Source organism: Thunnus albacares, chromosome 21 (assembly GCF_914725855.1).
Source record: "Thunnus albacares chromosome 21, fThuAlb1.1, whole genome shotgun sequence".
In the NCBI taxonomy this organism is placed as follows: Eukaryota; Metazoa; Chordata; class Actinopteri; order Scombriformes; family Scombridae; genus Thunnus; species Thunnus albacares.
The window spans coordinates 3,275,612-3,296,802 of NC_058126.1; the positions used below are offsets into that span (position 1 = coordinate 3,275,612).

The window sequence follows — 21,191 nt, forward strand, 5'->3', positions numbered from 1 at the left end:
CTGATGAATAAAAACTATTCATGCAGGATTCTTAAAGCATCCTCAATTTAGTTTAAGTGCCTAAAACTTTTGCACAGTACTGTATTTAAAAAAACACATTTGTTATACCCATTAAAATCACAAACACCCTAGGGATGCACAATATTGGATTTTTTGCCGATATCCGATATGCTGATATTTCCAACTCACTGTGGCCGATTGCCGATGCCGATATATGCACATATATTTACCAGCTGGCTGAAGAGACTATTATGCATGCAAGCATAGATTATACTAAGTATGATCAAGAAAGACAATATATGAAGGAAGAATGTATCAAGCCTTAAAACTTTAATGAACCTGCCCACATGCAGAGCCGGGGCTAACGTTAGCTGAGAGGCTAGCAGAGCATTAGCCGCAGCATTATCGGAGGGAAGCACAGCCAGCTAGCCTCCCAACTAACGTTAGCCCCCGTTCTGCATGTGGATCCAACCGGAGCACTGAGCCCCGGTTTGTTATTCGGGTTAAAGTGGGAAGAAGCAGCAGGTCTGACGGGCAGCTTGAGTGAAGTGCAGCCTGCGGAGGAAACACCGGGACTGTCAGGGTGAAACAGTCCATGGAGGGAAGCGCAGTCAGGCGGCGGAGAAGAAGGCAATAAATCGGCCTCTCGCAATCGGCAGAAATGGCCGATGCCGATATTTCATTTTAGAGCTTTTATCGGCCAATACCGATGATGTGCCGATAATATCGTGCATCCTTAAAGCACCCCCCAGGTTTTATTATTTTACCTTTATTTTACTAGGAAGTCCCATAGAGATAGAGATCAAAAATGTCTTTAACAATAGAGACCAGGCCCCTCTACAAAATCACAACATATTAAAATGCAACATATATATATATATATATATATATATATGTATATACAACATGATGTACAAAAATTCATAATAAAACAGAAGAACAGCTGTTCAAAGGCCTCTCAAGAAAAACAACTACATGTCTCCATCACCACATTCTTTATGACGCACTTAAACTCATCAGAGGATATAAATGTGTCTAATTTTATATCTTTATGCAGATTATTTGATGCCTGAGGTGCAGAGGAGGAAAATGCAGTTTTCCCCTGATCTGTAAAAAGCAACCCAGCGAGGCTGTGAATCAGTGTGTTTTACCTGGATCAACCAGGTGTTGACTCTATATAAATAAAAACTGATTGATTGATTGATTGAGGTGTCCATCAGGTGGAAAACTCATCAATGAAATCTTCATTTCAACTGGAACAAACTGAGATAAGCTGCTTACGATGAGGGAGGTGAAATGTTTTCCTCTGACTGCAGACGACACATTATTCAACCTGTGAACACGAACATGTCGTCATTCCTGAATATCTTACATACTTATCTTGCATTCAGAGCTGCGTTATCTCTGATCAGACCGGATCAGTCCTGTAGAGGCAAATCAGCTTTTAATGCCCCCCAATCAAACATGTCTTAAACATGTAAATAAAATAAGAAGTAACAAACTTTAACTTGTGTTTTATGTTGAACACTGACTATGTGACATTGAGTTTTTTGTCATTTGAGAACAAATAAACTTTGGTTGGAATGTGATCGGATGACTTTCGGCTGTTTGGATCCGTGTCAACACTGGTGGTTCTGTGAGATGTGCATCAAACAAATAACGCACTTCCCTAAAACATAGAGTTCATATGACGGACATACTGGATATAAAACATAAAACTGACACCTTTGAAACAAGTGGAGTTGATCCAGTTCTTTGTGGAATTATAGATGTTCAAACTTTCGTCTTTTAGTACATTAAAGGACGAGTTCACAGTTCCTCAAGTGTCTTAAACCAACAGTCAGGAGCCCACATGAACATTAAACCTGTTTTTCTTGCTGTAATCATTCCTCCTGTTCATACTGACCATTAGAAGATCCCTTCATAATGCACTTACAATGGAAGTGATACAAAAAAATGTATTTAAAAGTTTATCTGAAGCTAATATGAAGCTTCAGCGTCCAAATGAGTCAATTCAAGTAGATATCTTTCAACATTACAGTCTTTTTAGTGTTGCAGCAGAAGTTGCTCCAGTTCAACTTTTTGCCAAAATGACGCAGTGCTAAACTCAGTCTATACATGACATAATGCTAACATGCTATCCTTAGTCTGTAAACATACTTACATCAGCATGCAAGCTAAATGTTAGCATCATGTTTCCATGCAAACTCTATGCATGTTAAGAATGACATGATAAATGTAATGAAAAAATATAAATAAATGAACACTGTACACATATAAACAAAACAAAAAGCTAACATGCTACATGCATTCCTAATGTTAGCATGTTAACTAAGTCGGCAATGAAGCTAACATTAGCATGTTAACTACTCTACATTCTTTTTCTGAAGCTAATATGAAGCTTCAGCGTCCAAAAGAGTCAAATCAAGTAGATATCTTTCAACGTTACAGTCTTTTTAGTGCCAAAGTTCCTCTTTTTGTTACTATACTTCCACCTGCAGCTCAACAGGGAAATACTGTCCGAGGAAACACAAAGAGGGAATTTGATGCTAAACAGACTGTAAATGTGTCAGATATCCACTTGATATGATTAATTCAGACTGCTGAAGCTGAATAGAAGCTTCACACAGACTTTTAAATGACTGTGTGGACACACTGTGGATTTTGGCCTCCATCACTTACACTGAAAGCACATTTGAAGGATCTTTTAATATCCAGTATGAACAGGGGGAATGATTACAGCGAGGAAAACCTCTTTCACTGTTCATACGGACACCTGACTGCTGGTTTAAGACTTCTTTCCAGCTACTAAATGGACGATGTAGTGAAATCTTTTTACAAGCTCAATGATTAACTTTGTAACTCCAGATAAGGTTTTTATTTGACACAGCGCCACAGATTGGGTAATAATGAAGGACCTGCCTGCACAAGTTGATATTGTGCTCGAGTGATGCAAACTCCAAAACAAATTTACATTTAATTGAGTTATGAAACACCTTTTGGCACAAACTGAATTTGCAGCTTTCAGGCACCCGGCTGCCTTTTCTGCTCACGTACAGAGACATAAAATATTAAGACAAAACCAACCGAAGCCAAATATTCCTCTTTATTTCTGCAGTTGCATTAAAAGTACTCACATGATCCAACAGACGGATGCATAAAGTCCCACTTTAAACATGTCTGTATTAATTATGAGAATGTTTTAAAGTAGATTTTAATAATCACCTTCATTAGAAAACTTCCAGATTATATTTCTGACCTGCTGACCTGAGATCTATGGGATGACATTAGTGCCATAATCTAAAACATTAAAACTAAGATCTGAAAGGTTGAAAGAAGGTTTTTGAAAGTGTAAACTGTGTTTGTAAAACTGAAAAAAAGAGTATTTAAACATTTGAAAATAAGATGAATTGCTTCACTCTTATGTTTGCAGTGTTGCAAATCTGTGTGCTCAGAGTTTTGAAACTTGCTTTGCAGATCTGCTCTTCCAGCTTTGCATGATGGGATATCTGAAGGGTTTCCACAGTAAACCATCAGTTTAATGTTTGCTGGGCGTTTAGTTTATTAGAGATTTGCAGGTTGAAGCTGAAAACAAACCGATTTTTGTCTCCTGAAGACAAATTATTATTTATTATTTTGTTGCATTTTCTCAAATAATCTTCATCCTTTAATGCTTTTGCTTTTATATTTCATGTTTAATTGTAGTTTTCTTTAATCTAGTTTATGTTTGTGTTGTCTTTTGTAAAAAACTTTTATCATTTTGAAATCTGGATTCAATCAAACCATCATGTGTACAAATGAAAGCTGCTCTATTTGCACTTGAACATTTGAAAAGGCTGTAAAATAATTGTTTTCAGAACCACACCTGTAAATGCTTTTAATGTGAAAATCTCATGTGTGTCTCTGCCGATCTCAATGAGTCACCTGTTTAAATAAAGGATTAAATAAACTACTTAAATTCCAGATTTCTTGACATTTCTATATCTTAAAACAAGTTTTATAAAATCCACAAGAACTAAAACTGTTTTCTTTATTGCTTCAGCTGTGAATTATTACCTTAATTAATGGTTTTATTTATAAAAATTATAATCAGCCCTGAAGTGAAAATAAAGAAAAACGTCTGTTATAGTTTCCCAGAACACAAAGTGAAGTTTAAATTCCTTTTTTCACCCGACCAACAGATGTTATCATGTAAGACAAAGACATCAGATAAAATCTTGTTTGAATGTTTCACATTTTTGCTTCAAACTGAAATTATTTTCCGTGCATCAACTAAACGTTTCAACTGTGTTTCCTGCTGCGACACTGATCTCTTCCTACCGTCATTATTAACTTTTCATAAACAACAATAAAAAAAAACACTCGGAAGCTGCAGATTTACCGCAAATCATCAATGTTTATTTCCTGCACATTTAAAAGCAAATAAAAATTTAAGCTTGTATCAATGAATGACAGCCCCATCATTATAGAAAAACAAAACAAAAACTAAACATGAGTTGAGCTCTGTGGACGTCCGAGTGTCAACGAGCCTCAGCTGTGTAGTCAAATCTGAACGTTTCGGCTGTTTTCGTTGGATTTTTTTTTGCAGTAAATTTAAAAAGTCCAACGTTCAGCTCACACACACAAACGTCCAAACTCTGCCGAGGAGGAAAAAAAAATCTCTCACAGAACCACCAGAAGCTTTTAAATGACACGACTCTGCAGCACGGGGAGCTCGGCAGTGACGCCCCCCCCACCCCCCCTAGTGGTGAAATAAACAAATACAGTATACAAACCCTCCCCACCCCCTCAAATCTGTCACTCAAATAAATTAGCTTGGTAAATTTTTGCTCTCACGTCAGCATCCATCAGCCAGTATTTACACCAGTGCTTCAGCCAGTTCAACATTTTTTACACATCAAAAAAAAAAAAAAAAGAAAAGAAAAAACACTCAAACTGTGATTATTCTGTAAGTTATTTGTCTGATTCTGAACGAGGCTGCTGGAGGAGAGAAGCCAGAAGTAAACAACACATTCACAAAGAGTGTTTTCACCAGTTTACTGATCCAGAGACTTTATATTAACGTGAAATAACAAAAAAAAAATAAAAAAAAATAAATCTGGAGGCTGCGTCCTCGTGATCCCGAGAGCCCGTCAGTGCTGCGGTTTAAACGTGGGGGGGGTCAGAAGGTCAAAGGGCAGGTTTAATAAGACACCGATGCTCCACTCCGCTGACTCTTCTTTTCTTCCTCACTTATTTACTTCCTGTCCACAGGTTTAACCTGATAAATCATGACGCCTCTTCACTTTTGGAAATATTAAGTTTCAGGAAGTTAGTCTGAAAAAATCCCTCCAATCTTCCAATCTTGAACCATTTTTTTGGCTCAACAACAGACGCTGAATCTGACTTCACGTGTCTCAAATGAATGAATGTGAAGGCAGCGTTCGACTCTGAAGAGGTTCATTAAAACGTTGGAGTGAAACAGTGATTATGTGTCTTCACACGGTCGCTGCTTGTTGTTTTTGAACGTTTTATTTTACAAACTGGACATCGACTCTGCAATACGTCGGCTTGTTTCTCGAAGCTTCTCGAAAAAAAAAAAAAGGCTTCAAAAACTCCGCGAGAGATCTCGACACTGCTACGGCTGAACAGAAGGACGGCACTGAGCCCCTCGCAGACTTTTTGAGGATGAACGTTCGTGTCGGGATGAGACGCGCCGCTTTCAGGGGAATCTATTCGTGGAGTGAAATGAGCCGATGAATGAATGGATGAAGGGCGGGAAAGCAGCGACGGAGCAGGAGGACGAGATCGAACATAATCATAAACATCACAATAAATCCAAAACGCAGTGCAGACAGAATCTACAAAACACAAAACTACAAAAAAAACAAACTGCAGTTGTTATCGTCGTCGTGTAGGACTGCAGATAACCATTATCTTCAAGTCTTCTGCAGATTACTCTGTGGATTAATCGATTAATTAAGAATCTACATGTCAGAAAGTTCCAAAAACTCAAAGTGACGTCTTTAAAATGCGCGTTTACTGTCACATCAGAAACAATATCAGGATATCTGGACATCTGAGAAGCTGGAACGATCACATTTATGGCATTTTTCCTTAAAAAACGGACAAATAATCATCGCAAATTAATTTTCTGTTGCTCAACTAATCGATTAATCCACTTATCGTTGCAGTTCTACACCAGAGTGGGAAGAAACAAACAAGAAAAACAAAATCAACAAAAGTCTCCCAATGAGAGTATCAGCAGTTATCTTACTAAGGCTTCAACAAACAAACAAACAAACAAACATCATCTCCAAAGAAAAACCAACAACCTCTGAAGAAAGTCGTGTTTTAAGCCCCTTAAAAACCCAACACGCCTGTTCTGGGATGATCCTTCTCTCCTTCCTGTGACAGCGTCAGAAAACCATAATCGTTAAACAAAAGGAGGCGTGTGTGTGTGTTTATGTGTGTGTGTGTGTGTGTGTGTGTGTGTGTGTGTGTGTGTGTGTGTGTGTGTGTGTTCAACAGTTTGAAGCTGATAGTAGAGCCAGCCGTCGCTGTGCTTGGCACTGGTTAAAGTTTCTCAGTATGGAGGGCAGAGCGCGCTCACAGCCCTCCTCTCTCTCTCTCTCTCTCTCTCTCTCTCTTTCTCTCTCTCTCTTTCTCTCTCTCTCTCCTACGTAGACGGGCGGCTGAAGATTCGTCGCCGTGGCGTCCGACGCCCCCCCGTCACTCGTCTGAGCCGGCCGAACGTTTCTGGCTCCTTTTGCGAGGAGATCTCCTAGGAGACGCTTTGTCTGCAGGAGGAAGAGAAGAAGAAGAAGAAGAAGAAGAGTGTGACTGACTTTAACATCTGAATCATGTTCCTCACAAACAGCTTCAATACTCACATTAGTTCACCTCAACCTGCACTGATATTATTAATGTTCAGTTGTTGTTGACACTGTCAGACAGGAAGTAACGTTTTATTTTAAGCTTCTTGTTTAATAAATGGTTTAAACACGTTATAATGTGTCTGTAAGCAGATATAATGTTTATTTATTATCATCAATAACTCTTATGAGCTGCTGTATAAATTATTATATAATATTAATATATAATTAATGATAATATAATAAAAACACAGTTGTAACGATATAAAATGTCTTCATGGTTGTTTTAAGACATTTGAAAAACTGTGAACTCGTCCTTTAATGCTAAATAACTTCCCTTTATGTTTATTACTGGAGGTTGTACTGGTGGTGTACTGGCTGTACTGGCTGTACTGGCTGTACTGGCTGTACTGGAGTGCATTATAATGAAAAGTGTTCCTAATATTTTGCTCCCTTCATGTATGTAAACAGGGGTGGACAAAATATCAGAAACACCTGTCGACATAAAGCGCTCCAGCGAACAAACAATACGACCTCGATAATAAACATAAAATCATGTCGACAAAAACTGAACATTCAGTAAAATATCAGATGAGATCAGATGAGATCAGAGTTTATCGATTTTGTTGTTTAGAAAATCTTCCTGCTGTGATTTTTGTTTTTTTTAAAAATCGCAGGGGGAAGATTTAAATTTATTGATTTAATGTTTCTGCTGTAAACTTGTAGATTTGCATTCAAATAAAATTAAAGTTATTACAGGTGATATTGGAGCTTCATGAATGTTTAAATAATCATTTGACAGGAAAAGATCAAACAGTTTCTACATGCAAAACAACACAGTCCTGAGTAAAGATCCAATCAGCTTTCAGTAAATTAAATCACATGTTTAAGTAACTTCAGCTCTGCAGCCGCTTTAAAAAATACTAAAACTGAATATTTACAGTAATTTAATCGTGTGAGGCAGAGATGCTCTGATTGTTTGAACCATGTGAGACTCATTGACTGTTTGAATCAGAGCATCTGCACCTGGAAGAAGAAGAGGAGGTGAATTTATCATTCATTCATTCATCTGTCAGTATCAACACGGAGCAGACCTCACCTCTACGACTCTGCACTGAAGACGCAGGAAAACATGACAGCGAGGAAGGCAGAGAGAGGAACAGAAAGGAGAGAGAGAGAGAGAGAGAGAGAGTGAGTGATCCTTCGTGCACAGTGAAGAAGGTGAAGTTCATCCAGAAACAGGAAGCAGGAAGAGAACAGACACACCTGCACATAAACAGCTCAAAGAGACGGAAAAAAAAGGAAAAAACACATCGAGGCTAAAAAGGTTTTTCAGGAAAGACGAAGGTTGTTGCATCAGATTTAATATTTAATGGTTTAATGAGACTTTTCTATAGCTGGTTGTAGTTTAATATGTTTAAATCAGAACATAAACATTTCTACTTAATATTAACTTTAAATGTGATCTGTGGAGGTTTTCATCAGCAGCGTTTCTACAGTTTGTCTTTATTAGATTTTACAGATTGTTTTATCTTCAGGTGTGTTTAACAGTGAGTCTGTGTTGAACGAACCAACAAACACAGTGAAGAAGAAGAAGAAGAAGAAGACTGCAATTAAACAAAGCAGGATTCAAAATCCTCAACTCGTCCAACTACATGTTTGATTTCAGGGACACAGTGAGATCTGGTGAAAAACACTGACAGTAAACATCAAAACTGCACAGTGAAGCTTTAACACGTCTGTCAGGATGTTTTAAACGGAAGAAGTTGGTTTGATCAGATTTAATATTTAATGGTTTAATGAGACTTTTCTATAGCTGGATGTAGTTTAATATGTTTAAATCAGAACATAAACATTTCTACTTAATATTAACTTTAAAAGTTATCTGTGGAGGTTTTCATCAGCGGTGTTTCTACAGTTTGTCTTTATCATATTTTATGGATTGTTTTATCTACAGATGTGTTTAACGGTGAGTCCATGTTGAATGAACCAACAAACACAGTGAAGAAGAAGAAGAAGCAAGTAAACAAAGCAGGATTAAAAAAAACATCTGCTTTGTTAATGATTCATGAATTAATGAAACTCGTCCAACTAGATGTTTGATTTCAGGGACAAAGTGAAGCTTTAACACGTCTGTCAGGATGAAAAACAATCAGCAGTAAGAATTTAAAGTTTGTCTGTTGATTTGATTTTGATGACTTTACTTGTGATCATGAAGCTTTTTGGATTCCTGAGTTTCAGACTCGTTTAACTTTATTTTAACTCCTTTTTCCAGTTAAAATTATACAGTTTAATAAAAGTACTTTTCCTGAATAAAATATTGTCTAAAGTTAGTAAAAGTTTCCAGATTGAGACGAAGAAACAGGAAATATTTATGGAGCTCCTGAAGTTCTGAAACTTTTTAAAAAAAAACACAAGATAAAATAAAATCCTCTGATCTGATTAAATCTACAAAGTTTAAGAATCTGATCAAATATTCAACACGAGCTTCTCAATACTCGATGATACTCGATACATTTCTGTCAAACTCTCCTCTGACTTCACTTCTCTGGTTTTATTTGACTGTTTCAGGTCAGTTTTAATCCTCTGACGGTTGGTTTTCATGCTGAACTGAAGTGAAACTAACAGCTGCTAACAGCTTCCCGCTTCATAAACATTAGTGGTGTTATTCATTATGTTTCCTATTAATATATATGACATCAGTCCACTGTGTGAGGAACTACACTATGAAGCAACAGTCATTATTGCACATTAAGCTCTTATGTAATATACTGGATTAGTTGTATAATTTCTTCTCTACTGTTTACTTCTGTATCAGTAGATTTAGATTTATGTTGTTTATTATTGTGCTGCTGTAACACTGAGTTTCTCCTTCAGGGATCAATAAAGTCTCATTTATCTGTAGAAGGAAAAACCAGCAGCTGAAGAGAAAAGTCAAATAAAGAGTTTAGTGACAGTAGAATGAAAGGTGAGTTATCTAACGTGAGACTACAGGTGTCACAGCGTCGTAGCTTCTAGTCTGGATGAGATTACTGAAGAATGAAAAGGTTCATAAAACAGAAGATGAAGGACGAGGTGACGAAGTGACAGGATGTGAAGAGAAGTGAAGCAAACGTACTGATCTGGTTGAGTGTTTCCTGAGGGATCCAGCTCAGGTCCACGTCGTTGTGGCTCGAAGTTCCCATTTCAACCTTAGGAGCTGGACGCCTCCTCTGTAACACACACACACACACACACACACACACACACACACACACACACACACACACACACACACACAGAGTTAGAAGTCTTGTATTTGCTGTTGATGCAAATTCAACACTTCCTGTGTTTTCATGATTTACTCAGGAAGTGGCACATTTCAGCTTCTATAAACGTACAGAAACTTCACATCTTTAAACAGCTTTAAGTCACGTTTGACTTCAACATCTAAAAACTAAACTTGACTTCAGTAAAACTTCAGAAAAATGTTCCTTTTATTGTTTTTATCCAATATATTATGTTAAAAATATAAACACATTCATGTCTTCAAGCTGCTGAAGCATCTAAATCCTAAAAGGTTCATCAATGATTTCTGTTGGTCAACTCATTAATTAATTGACTAATAATTTCAGCACTAAATATTTCCAAAACAAATCTTCAAACCAGCAGTTTTATTTCTGGAACATATTTAAACATTGTGATTGTTTTTACGGCTATTAATTATCGATTAATCTGTTGATCATTTTCTTGATTAATTGATTTGTTGTTTAGTTTATAAAATGTGTAATAATAAAAAAGTGTTTCCAAAAGTCCAACATGACGTCATCAGATGAAAAGATCTTCAGTTTACTGTCATAAAGGACTAAAAGAAACCAGAAAATATTCACATTTAAGAAGCTGAATCTTTTCTCAAAGTGATTAATTTTCTGTTGATCGACTAATCGATTAATCAGCTAATCATTGCAGCTCTGATGACTTTCACTAACTGCTGCAGTGTTTGTACCTTTCTGGACTCCAGCAGCTGGTGAAGACCGACGATGACGAGCAGCCCGAGACCTGAGAGGAAGACGTACATGAAGATCCTGGAAGAGAAGAAGACGAAGAAGAAGAAGAAGAGTTAGAAGACATCAATGTAAGACATAAACAATAAATCAGAAAACGAGTAAAAGTTGAAAGTTACAGGATTGAAACACTCACGTCTCTCCGTCGAGTCCGTCCTCTTTCTCCGTGATGGTGACCGTCTGGTTGAACACGGCGTCCTGGAAAACGTTTCCCTGCAGAGAAGAAGAAGAAAACAAATGTAGGTCAAGAGGAAGAGAAAGTGAAGAAGGAGGGAAAGAAAAAGCAGATAGTGGAGAAAGGTCAGAGGTCAGAGGTCAGCAGGTTAAGTGTTGAGATAAGAAGAAAAACATTTTCCTTCTTCACTCATCAGGCTTCAAACAGCCTGCAGGACTGTTTAATCTGTTAAATTCTTCTAACAGCAGCCTGTTAGTGTTGAGGATCATTATTTTATGATATTTTCTGTTGCTTTGATGAATATGAGCCTTTTTTATTTTATGAAGCTAAAGTTCTTAAATGTCAACTAAACGACAACTTTCACACCAGGAAGAAAGAAACCGACAGATAAGACAACCTTTCCTCTGATAAAATACAGCCGACAGAAGATTTTAACTTATATCAGGAACTATTTAATCAAGTATTATGTCAAAAGATGCTGAATCTGAGCAGTAATAAGGCTGGATTATATCGTTTCTTGACATTCAGACGTGTACATGTGAGTGTTTGAGGTGCAGTTACTCCATTAATTAGTTGACAGACGTCACTTCTGCTGTCTGAGCTCAAACTGATCATTAAAGTGGAAAATAGTTCAAAATACTATTAATCTTTATTACATGTTTAATAGTAGAAACTCTTATTATTCCATAAGACAAAGCTGATGAAGCCCCAGAGAGAAATGAGCTGTAACTCAACCCCCCCCCCCCCCCCCCCTCCCCCGCCTCCCTCCCTCCCTCGCCTCCTTACACTGCTGTCCTTGTAGTTGAGGTTGATGACGAGTCCGAAGGGTCTTCCTCCCATCGGCTCAGCGGGGATGAAGGAGTACTCGAAGGTGGCCTGTCTGCTGGGAGGAACCACGGTGCCGAGCTGGAGAGCCGTGAAGTTCTGGATGAAGAACTGATAATCCTGACGGGAGCAGACAGAACCGGAGTTAGAGAGAACCGGACCGACATGAGACCAGCAACCACCAGACGGAATCACAACACAGACGTCGGTGCTTCTTAAACGTCTGAGCTGTCGATTTAAATATGATCAGTTCAGGCACCGGCACACGCATCCAGCTGTAGGAGACTGTGTGTGTTTTCTACCTGCGGGTAACGGAAAGACGCGTCCAGAGACTCCACGACGAAGTTCTCTGATCCCTTGTTGGTGAAGCCGAGCAGGAACTTGACGATGTTGTTGGCTGGGAAGTCTGGAGAAGCACAGAGACGAGAGAGAAGACGTTTTTTATTCAGCTGCTGCAGAAACCACAACAAAACAGAAAAGTCAGATTCAGAGGACAGAAGACGAGATGTTACCGTCTCCTTTGACGAAGAGGATGGTGGTGTCGGCGTTGGGAGAAGCCTTCACCTCTCCGACCAACGCTTCTTCTTCTTCATCTTCTTTTTCTTCCGTCTAAACAGAAACATGTGAAGGTTTAATGTCTCTCAAACACTGACTGCAGAGCTGCAACTGTTTTGATACCTGATCATCAATTTGAGTCTTTTTTTTTAAAGAAAAAATGTCCAAATTTTCTGATTCCAGCTTCTCAGATATGAATATTTTCTGGTTTCTTCAGATAAAACGAGACGTTTGAAGACGTCGCCGTGGGAAACCGTGATCGACGTTTTTCACCATTTCTGTTTAAGGGTCAAACGACTTCCCAGAGAAAATAATCAACAAATTATTCAATAATTAAAAGATTTGGCCTGAAATAAATTTTTCACTATGGACGGATTATAAAGTTTGGTTGAAGGTCTGACGGTCGTTCATCAGCTTCCTGATTCAACTTTAACAAGCTTTCAATCTATAAAACCTCAGAAAATAGTAAAAAAAAAAAAAAATATCATCACATGTTCAAGGCTGCATCTTCAAATGTCTTGTAAATATATTGAATTTACAATAAATAAAACACAGGAGAGCAGCAGATGTTCACTTTAGAGAAGCTGGAATGACGGAATATTTGAAACTTTTGCTTCAGTAACTTTTGTTAATGAACTTTCTGTCAGTCGACTAATTATTCAAACATTAACAGAGTCGGACAAAGTGTAAACTCTCAAACTTTTACATCCAGCAAACACAGAAGAAAACAGAAAATCCCCAGATAAACATCATCATCTGTAACATGTGTTAATTTAACCCTCATATAATCACTCAGTCACTCACCAGTTCTGTATTTTCATCGTCTTCCACCTCAGCTTCATCGTCCTCATCCTCGGCTGTCACATCATCCACGACATCTTCATCCACAGCCTCGGCCTCCTCATCCTCAGTCAGATCCTGGGCGCTCACTGCCGGCCCTAAAGGACGAGAAACAAATAAAACCATTAGAACCTACGTTTGATTCATTAGACGGTAAACAGAAAGAGGAAGGAAGCAGTTTACACCGAGAGCTTTCAAATCTTCATCACATTAAATGTCTGCAGCAGCCAGAAAGAACGTTCTGCTGATCCAAACACACCTTCACTACTCCTCTTCATCACTGAGCCAATGAAATGGTCCCAAATATGTCTGTTAGACTGTAACGTTCTCCTGAACTTCAACATGTTTCCACATGTTGGGACTCAGGGAGGATGATGATGATCTGACTGGAAGGTCAGACCATTACAGGGACCAAGACATGAAACTGACACTGACTGGAGCAGAGCTGCAGCGATTTATCAATTAGTTGCCAACAATTAAATTAATCACCAACTATTTTGATAATTGATTAATCGTTTGGGGCCATTTTTAAGGAAAAATGTCCAAATTCTCTGTTTCCAGCTTCTCAAATGTGAATATTTTCTGGTTTCTTTCGTCTCAATAAACTGAAGATCTTTGAGTTGTGGACAAAACAAAACATTTGATGACGTCATCTTGGACTTTTGGAAACACTGATCAACGTTTTTCATCATTTTCTGGAGCAAACAACTAATCAATTCATCAAGACAATAATTGTTCGTTGGAGCACTAGGTTCAGGATCTGAAATTAACACAACCAAGCACCAAATGCAGGTAGAGTCTGAACAGCGCTGTGAAACTATAGGAGAGCTCCAGACGGTCTGATGCAAATCAATCAATCAATCAATCAATTCATTTTACTTTGAACAGGTTTAAACTCCTGCCTACTCTGTGATATAAAGTCTATATAGTGAAGAACATCATGTACTGAAACGAATGTATATGTGACACAAAAAGACAATTTATTATTTAAGCTGGTGGATTTTTTCTTCTACTTTTAGCAGACGAGTCAAAAAGCCTCCAAGAGACTCAAACTGTTGTTATAAAGACGTTTCTGACATCTGAAGCTCTTCTGGTTGTTTTTTGTTTTTAACAGTTTGTTCCCAAGTGACGGATGAAATAAGTTATTGTTAATATATTTTAAATTTATTATTTAATTTGACCATATGGCCTCAGTGTGTTACATCGCACTAGATATCATGTAGTAGTGATGCATGATATTGGACTTTTTGACGACATCCAATAAGCAGATATTTATCAACTCATTTCGGCTGATACTGATAGATGCACATATTTGTTTCTCACCTGGCTGAGGAGACACATAGACTGTACCAATACTGAGCCGATATTATCATTCATCCCAAACATGTAGTCTATCTTTTTAAATTTGATTATGACAATGTAAATGACAGTCATCAGGACATAAAACTAATGATCTGTTGATCTTTACAAATCAAGACTGGATAGTCTGACATTAGCACAGCCGTCAGTGCTGAAAACAATGTTTAAATCAAAAATCAAATCAAATTGTAGATTTGGAGAATCGTGACACCTCGACTGAGGAGACTCCAGGCTCATGAAAACACAGTTTCAGATTTGTGAACCTGGTCTGATGTGGTCTGGATGAGGAAAGTAAGAAGTGAAATCATCCTTTTTTCTGTGTTCATAAGCTGAAAGTGTGTTTATACGGCGTTAAGGCTTCTGCTATGATCTCTAACACTTCTTCATAAGTGTAAGTGGTGAAGAAATGAAGAATCAGCCGCTAAATATCATTATTCATGTTTCCCTTAACTTAACAGTCTGTTATTATTGCTCTCAAATGTAAAAACGGGTCAAAGCAGAGTCCAACAGAGCTGCAACATGCAGACCGCTGTTCAGTGAATAAAATGTGAAGTAATTGAACTATAATTTCGGATTAATAGTCGGATTTCAGGAAACACTGATGATAACTGTGATGGTACCGTTTACCGTGATATTATTACCTACGCTAAGCATAACGTTTAATCATCCCTAAACGTGATTATGTTGCACAACAACACTGCAGCCGTTTGGATTTAGTTTAACAGAGCTGAACTTGATGTATGAGAGTGACAGATAGCACGTTAGCTTCCCGGCTAACAGCTAACAGTAAGGACACGTCAGTCTAAGCAGGCGGACACACTGCACTCACGTAGCTAACTGCTAACCACACACCATGAAAATTACACATTCAGACGCTACTGGACAATACTTCAGAAACGCACTGACCTGATTTAGCAGCTCTTGTTTTTTTTAAATCCACACTTATTTTCAGCTCACATGTCAAACGGAGAGCGGCCTAAACTAGTTAGCCGAGCAGCTAACACTAGCATGTGAAAGCTTGTAGCTCTTAAAACAGTCATTTTCGTCTCATGTTGTGGTGAGCAGCCGCGTCACAGACTTACCTTTGATGAGGATGGTCGCCGGGAAGGCTAGCAGCAATAGCAGCAGCAGTTTAGGTAGAAATTTCATCATTTTGAAGCCGAAATCAGTGCGTTCTCATTCAGTGTCAGTCAGCCAGGCTGTGGTCGCCGCCGAGCTGCTACAATTACTACGACGCTTGCGCAAAACACTTCTTCTACTTCTTCTTTTTGGTTTTTGCTGTGACCACGCCCCGAACTAATTTCATTGGTCCCAACTGCTTCCTCTTTTTCTTCTTCTCCTTTTTCTTTAGTGGGTTACGACAGTCGGCCGCCAGAACCGCTTTCATGAGGATAGATGAAATTCTTTTTTTTTTGACCAGTTAGGTACTTGTTGATTTTGACATTTTGATTGAATATGATGACTTCGTGCCTACACTGCCAGCAGACCGGAAAGGGAGAGGGAGAAGCAGGGACAGGCGGACGTCCACTTTTGGAGGTCAGGATTTAAGTTTGACGGATATTAGATGAAGTCGTTATGGCTAATGTTAGCTAACTGGATGCTAGCTAACTAAAGTTAACGTTACACCATCATTCAGAGGTTTGGAATCGCCTGTCATAAAGGTTTGATTGGGTCAGATGACTGAGAGACTACTCCTTATTTTTTAATGTATTTTCATGATTTTTTTATATCGTAGAAAGTCCTCTTTAAGATATAATAAGATATATAACCAGACTGACAACTGAAAGAACCAAACAATTAAATCAGAATAAAAGAAATCACCAGTCATTGCTAAAATGAATAATATTTAGAGCCCAGTTGTTATTCTCTGGACTGGAAAACAAATTCAGAGCTGGAGGGTCTTTGGGGGGGAAAATGTTAACAACATTTCTCTCCTGTCATCCAACACTTTGGGCACTAAATGGAAGTTGTAATCATTGAATTATTCTTCTTTTGGGGCCCAAACTATTTAAAATGTAAATAACACCTTTAGTGTCTGAATTATACTGTTTTTATCTGTGTTAAAATAGCCATTATTGAAGGAAAGGAGAAAAACATCAATTAAACAGCTGGTTCCAAACTTTTGAAAGGTACTGTATGTCTAAACCGTATCTACAGTCTAACTATAAGGTTACAACTCGTGTAGGAATTAATGAAATGTTGTTTTTTCTTTCAGAAACTGTTACCGGGGGGATACGCGCATCTGGTGTGCTCCTATGAGGAGACGGCACAGACTCAGTTCAGGGCTCATATCAAACTGAGAATTACTTCACAAGATGAGGTTCATAAATGGCTTGAAGATTTCCAAACCTCCTCCGGGCTGACCTGGAGGAAGTCTAAAACGTATCCAAACACTGGACGTTACAACGCCTACAGGGTGAGTTTCCCACAACCGAGAAGCCTGAACGTATTCAGTTTATTACAAGTCGACTATTATTGTAGTTTAACCAGATTTATTTACATTTTCTCGATGAATCCGGTCTTCCTGAAACAGTGTTGTATTCATGAAAAGGCTTCAGAGATAAAGTCTATTAAAATGACATGTTGAATTATTAATATGACCTGATATTAGTGACCTAAGCTGATAAAATTGAGATAATAATTAATAAAAAGTTAACAAGACTTTGGGAACATAGTCCAGCTTTGTAATAGGTTGTGATTTAGGCTTCAATAACACCCAATAAATGCATAAAGTAACCTGCTGGAATATGCAGATCCACTGTGATCATATGTGTGCAGCCAGTTTGTTGAAATGTTCATTAATTGTTTATTTGTGTGTCTCAGGTGGACTTACGGTGTCAACACAACACGTTTCCCAGAACTTTTGTGAAAAAGACCAAAAATACGTCATGTGGTGCCACAATGTATTTGGTCCTGAAAAGACACGTACACAGCCAAAACAGGAAGTCGAGGTAAGTAAGATCAGACGGTTCTTTATTCATCTCCCGGTTGATTATTTTATCACAGCAGCCATATAAACTACAAAAACTATAATATTCACAAATAGTTGATGAGCCTAATAGATAAGAATGTATTCTAAGACGTTATTACTGTCTAATTGACATCGCTAGTCTGTCTAAAGATGTTCTTCTTCACACGTTTGTTAAATATAGACTGTGATGTGACCTCAGTTTAACACCTCAACCACCACACTGACCTCTACGACGCTGCCTTCACCACTTTCTCCATTCAGCTGCCTTTATGCTGATGTGTGAAATATGAGACTTGTCACAACTGACCGGTAGAACACATTTAGCTCTGAACGGTTTCTGCACTGTTGTGACTACTAACGAGTCGTCCTGGTGTCTCGTTAAGATCCGGTGATCCTCACATTAAAGATGGCTACCTACTGAACGTCAACCTCAGACACGAGCACAACCACCGGCTGTCGTGTGCGGACGCCGTGCGGAAGCGAGACGTCTCGGGCGAGACCATCGCCAAACTGAAGACCCTCTTCGAGAACGGACACACCCCCTCCTCAGCGCTGGACACCATCAAATACGACCTGCAGGAGCAGGAAGGAGAAAACTACATCAACGCCGCCGCAGACCGCTCCATCTGCCCCGACGTTCAGTTCTGTTACAGGTTAGAAACATGTCGAGACACAGTCCAGTGTTTCCCCCCTAGAATCTTTTCAGGCCTGGTGGTACGCACTGAAAAAACCTCAAAGAGACGAGGCGCGCAGGATGAGGAGAGGATGACTTAATAAGCTGCATTTATTACATAAAAATAAGCTTGAGTCACTCTACCTTCTTCCCCATGTGTATTTTCTCCAGAGTTTTGGAGAAAAACTTTAATATATTTGATTATATTTGTATATTTGTGTTAGAGCTTTTTCTCTTTAGGTGGCGCCATTAGCTAACCTGCATCCCATACATTCCTGGTCTTACTCTGCAGTAAATTTAAAGGCAACGACACAGAAGTCGACTCACGTTTCAGAGCGGTGCTGCACAGAGGTTCCTAAATGCAAATGATTATTGATTTCTGAATGAATAAATGGATATTTGGTGTTATTTTTGGCATTAAAGAAAAGATATTTTTTGACCCGGTGGCCCACCAGGCCTGTACAACAGTCTATATTACATTTACTGGATGTACATACAGGTTATTATTATTGTTATAACTATTATTATTACTTCTTTCTTTCTTCCTTCCTTGCAGGCTTTACTACAAACTTTTCCAGAGAGCAGGTCAGTGATACTGCATCAGAAGTGGGGATTGATTTGAATAATATCCTTAAAGTAGTAAAACAGCATGACTTTAACTTTAAGAAGACAGACGATTGATCTTAAAGTCTCTCCCTCCTCGTAGGCAGTGAAAGTGTTTTGCCAGAAGCAGGTGACGGCACTAACGTGAACTCCAGTCCTGAACAAGGTAAAATCACTTTTAATCCCACTGTTGCAGGTATCACAGCTGGTTTGGTCTGTTAATTCCAGCGAGGCAAAGTAAAAAATATGATTAATACAGAGTTGATGTGCCAGTATCTTCTACTGACTGTGTCATATTTATTGATGTTTTGTGTTTTCCTTACAGACACATCTGTAGAACATCTGGAGGAGATGATCCAGCAGTTCTGCAAGAGTCTCACAGACAAACTAAAAGAAGATCCTCAAACCTTCACGGCGCCGATCTGCACCTTTCTGGGAACCTACAACAAAATGAACAACAGCTCGCTCACCACGGCGCTGCACTGTTTCGGGAAAGCGCCGCAGCTGAAATCAAAAACTCTGCAGTCGTCCAAAACGTTGGGCGTACAGCCGACGGCGATCGCCAGGAGGAAGGCGGCGCTGGGAGGAAGACGAGCGGCGATACCCGGACGACCTCTGAAGTGCTCGAGGAAGGAGCAGCATCCGTACTCCAAAAAACAGCAGAGCAGCACAACCGAACCTCAGATTGTATCAAACTGTGTAGAAGAGAACACACCTGTCAGCGGCGATCACTAGTGCAGCTGCAGTGCTCTTCATCTTCATCCTCATCCTCCCCATCCCCGTCGTTTCCACAGGACGGACACTCAGTGATGTTACATGTCGTCTCATCCGCAGCTTGTGTTTGTTATTCATCATCTTTTAGCACCGGTTTAGTTTTTATAGCATTTTGTTCTGTGGTCATCACAGTCAGTGGTTCTCAAAGTAGGGTTTGGGGACCCTCAGGGGTCCGTGAGGTGGTTCCAGGGGGTCTCCATTTTCACTATGATTCCTTCCATAAGTAACACAAAGACAGAATTGGGTTTCATACACTTTGTGTAATTAAACATCTAAAATCTGATCAGACGAGGATCCTTCACCACTGAACCGACATTTAATTCACAGGATGGAAACTCTGAAACACCAGGAGACTTATTCTGAGATAATGTGACCGTGTTTTCTCATTTTCACTCAAAATGTTTGTCAATAAACATTGTTTACTGTAAAAATGGTGTTCTGCTGCTGTACCAGTATTATTATGCCCAATGTAGTAATAATAATAATTATAATAATGGTGATGATGCAGTTTATTTATTTATTTACCCCTTTATTTAACCCCTGAAGAAGAACCAACCTTTTTGTCTTTTGACGTCTTACAAAAAGCAGTGTGTAGTCGGGGTCACATTTCACATGTCTATGAGTTGTTAACAGCTCCACCAAATAGTGATTTTTCCCTCTAAACTTCTCACATGCTTTCATTTCAATAAATGTTCAAATGATCCAATATTTCAGCAAAAATCAAAGATTAGAGAAAAAGTCCAAAAACTGAAAACAGATTTGTGTATCAGAACTTTGTTTTTTCTTCTTTCCTCTCCCATTAATCATCTCACCACCCCTCACATTTATCTGCTGACCCTTTGGAGGGGCCCGACCCCTAGGTTGGGAACCACTGGACTAAACTAGCTAACTGTATATAAAGTAGTGTAAACTAGCTCCACCTCCAGCAGCTACAACAGTAACATGCTGCTCTAACACTGATGCTTCACTATTAATAATCTAATGATGTCATATATAATAATATATCAGTCAGAGGGACCAAACCACTACTTTTACTGCAATACTTTAACTACATCAAGCTCATAATACTTATGTACTTTTACTGCAATACTTTAACTACATCAAGCTCATAATACTTATGTACTTTTACTGCAATACTTTAACTACATCAAGCTCATAATACTTATGTACTTTTACTGCAATACTTTAACTACATCAATTCAATAAAAGGTCGTCATTAAAAAAATAAAACCTTTAACACTATTTGGCTGGACGTCAACAGCAGGGTCGACCTCTGACTGACTGACTGAGTGATGAAGTTACACCATCGGTCGACTGAATGCCGCCACTTCCTGTATCTGTTTCTAATTCAAAGCCCTCCAGCTGTTCATACACGGTTCAGCTGTATTTACGAGGTTTTGACCAAGTCTTGTTTAATAAATGACGCACTGATACACTCAGTTAATTCTGTGTCTGGTTTACAGTTATGGGTTTGGTGTATTTTCACTGAAAGTCGTGGTGAGCTAAAAGATAATATTAA

At 38.7% G+C, this 21,191-nt stretch overlaps 2 protein-coding genes across 3 annotated transcripts; one reads left to right on the top strand and one right to left on the bottom strand.

Moving 5' to 3' along the window:
* Positions 1 to 4,376: 4,376 nt before the first annotated feature.
* On the bottom strand, positions 4,377 to 15,892 carry ssr1 (signal sequence receptor, alpha). 2 transcript variants are annotated; one of them, XM_044339264.1, is made up of 10 exons: positions 15,734 to 15,892; positions 13,257 to 13,390; positions 12,410 to 12,506; positions 12,200 to 12,303; positions 11,859 to 12,017; positions 11,034 to 11,110; positions 10,840 to 10,918; positions 9,973 to 10,066; positions 7,954 to 7,968; positions 4,377 to 6,779 (listed from the first exon to the last, which is right to left on the bottom strand). In XM_044339264.1, exons 1-10 carry the CDS (start codon positions 15,801 to 15,803, stop codon positions 6,712 to 6,714), a joined length of 897 nt encoding a protein of 298 aa, XP_044195199.1. In that variant the 5' UTR covers positions 15,804 to 15,892; the 3' UTR covers positions 4,377 to 6,711. The 2 variants fall into 2 exon arrangements, with proteins under 2 accessions (XP_044195199.1, XP_044195201.1); XM_044339266.1 differs by lacking the exon at positions 7,954 to 7,968.
* An 85-nt stretch (positions 15,893 to 15,977) lies between these two features.
* LOC122972261 lies at positions 15,978 to 20,103 on the top strand. Its single transcript, XM_044339250.1, has 7 exons — positions 15,978 to 16,187; positions 16,867 to 17,067; positions 17,475 to 17,602; positions 18,006 to 18,275; positions 18,852 to 18,880; positions 19,002 to 19,064; positions 19,224 to 20,103. The coding sequence occupies exons 1-7, from the start codon at positions 16,107 to 16,109 to the stop codon at positions 19,631 to 19,633; spliced, it is 1,182 nt and encodes a 393-aa protein (XP_044195185.1). The 5' UTR covers positions 15,978 to 16,106; the 3' UTR covers positions 19,634 to 20,103.
* Positions 20,104 to 21,191: the final 1,088 nt, after the last annotated feature.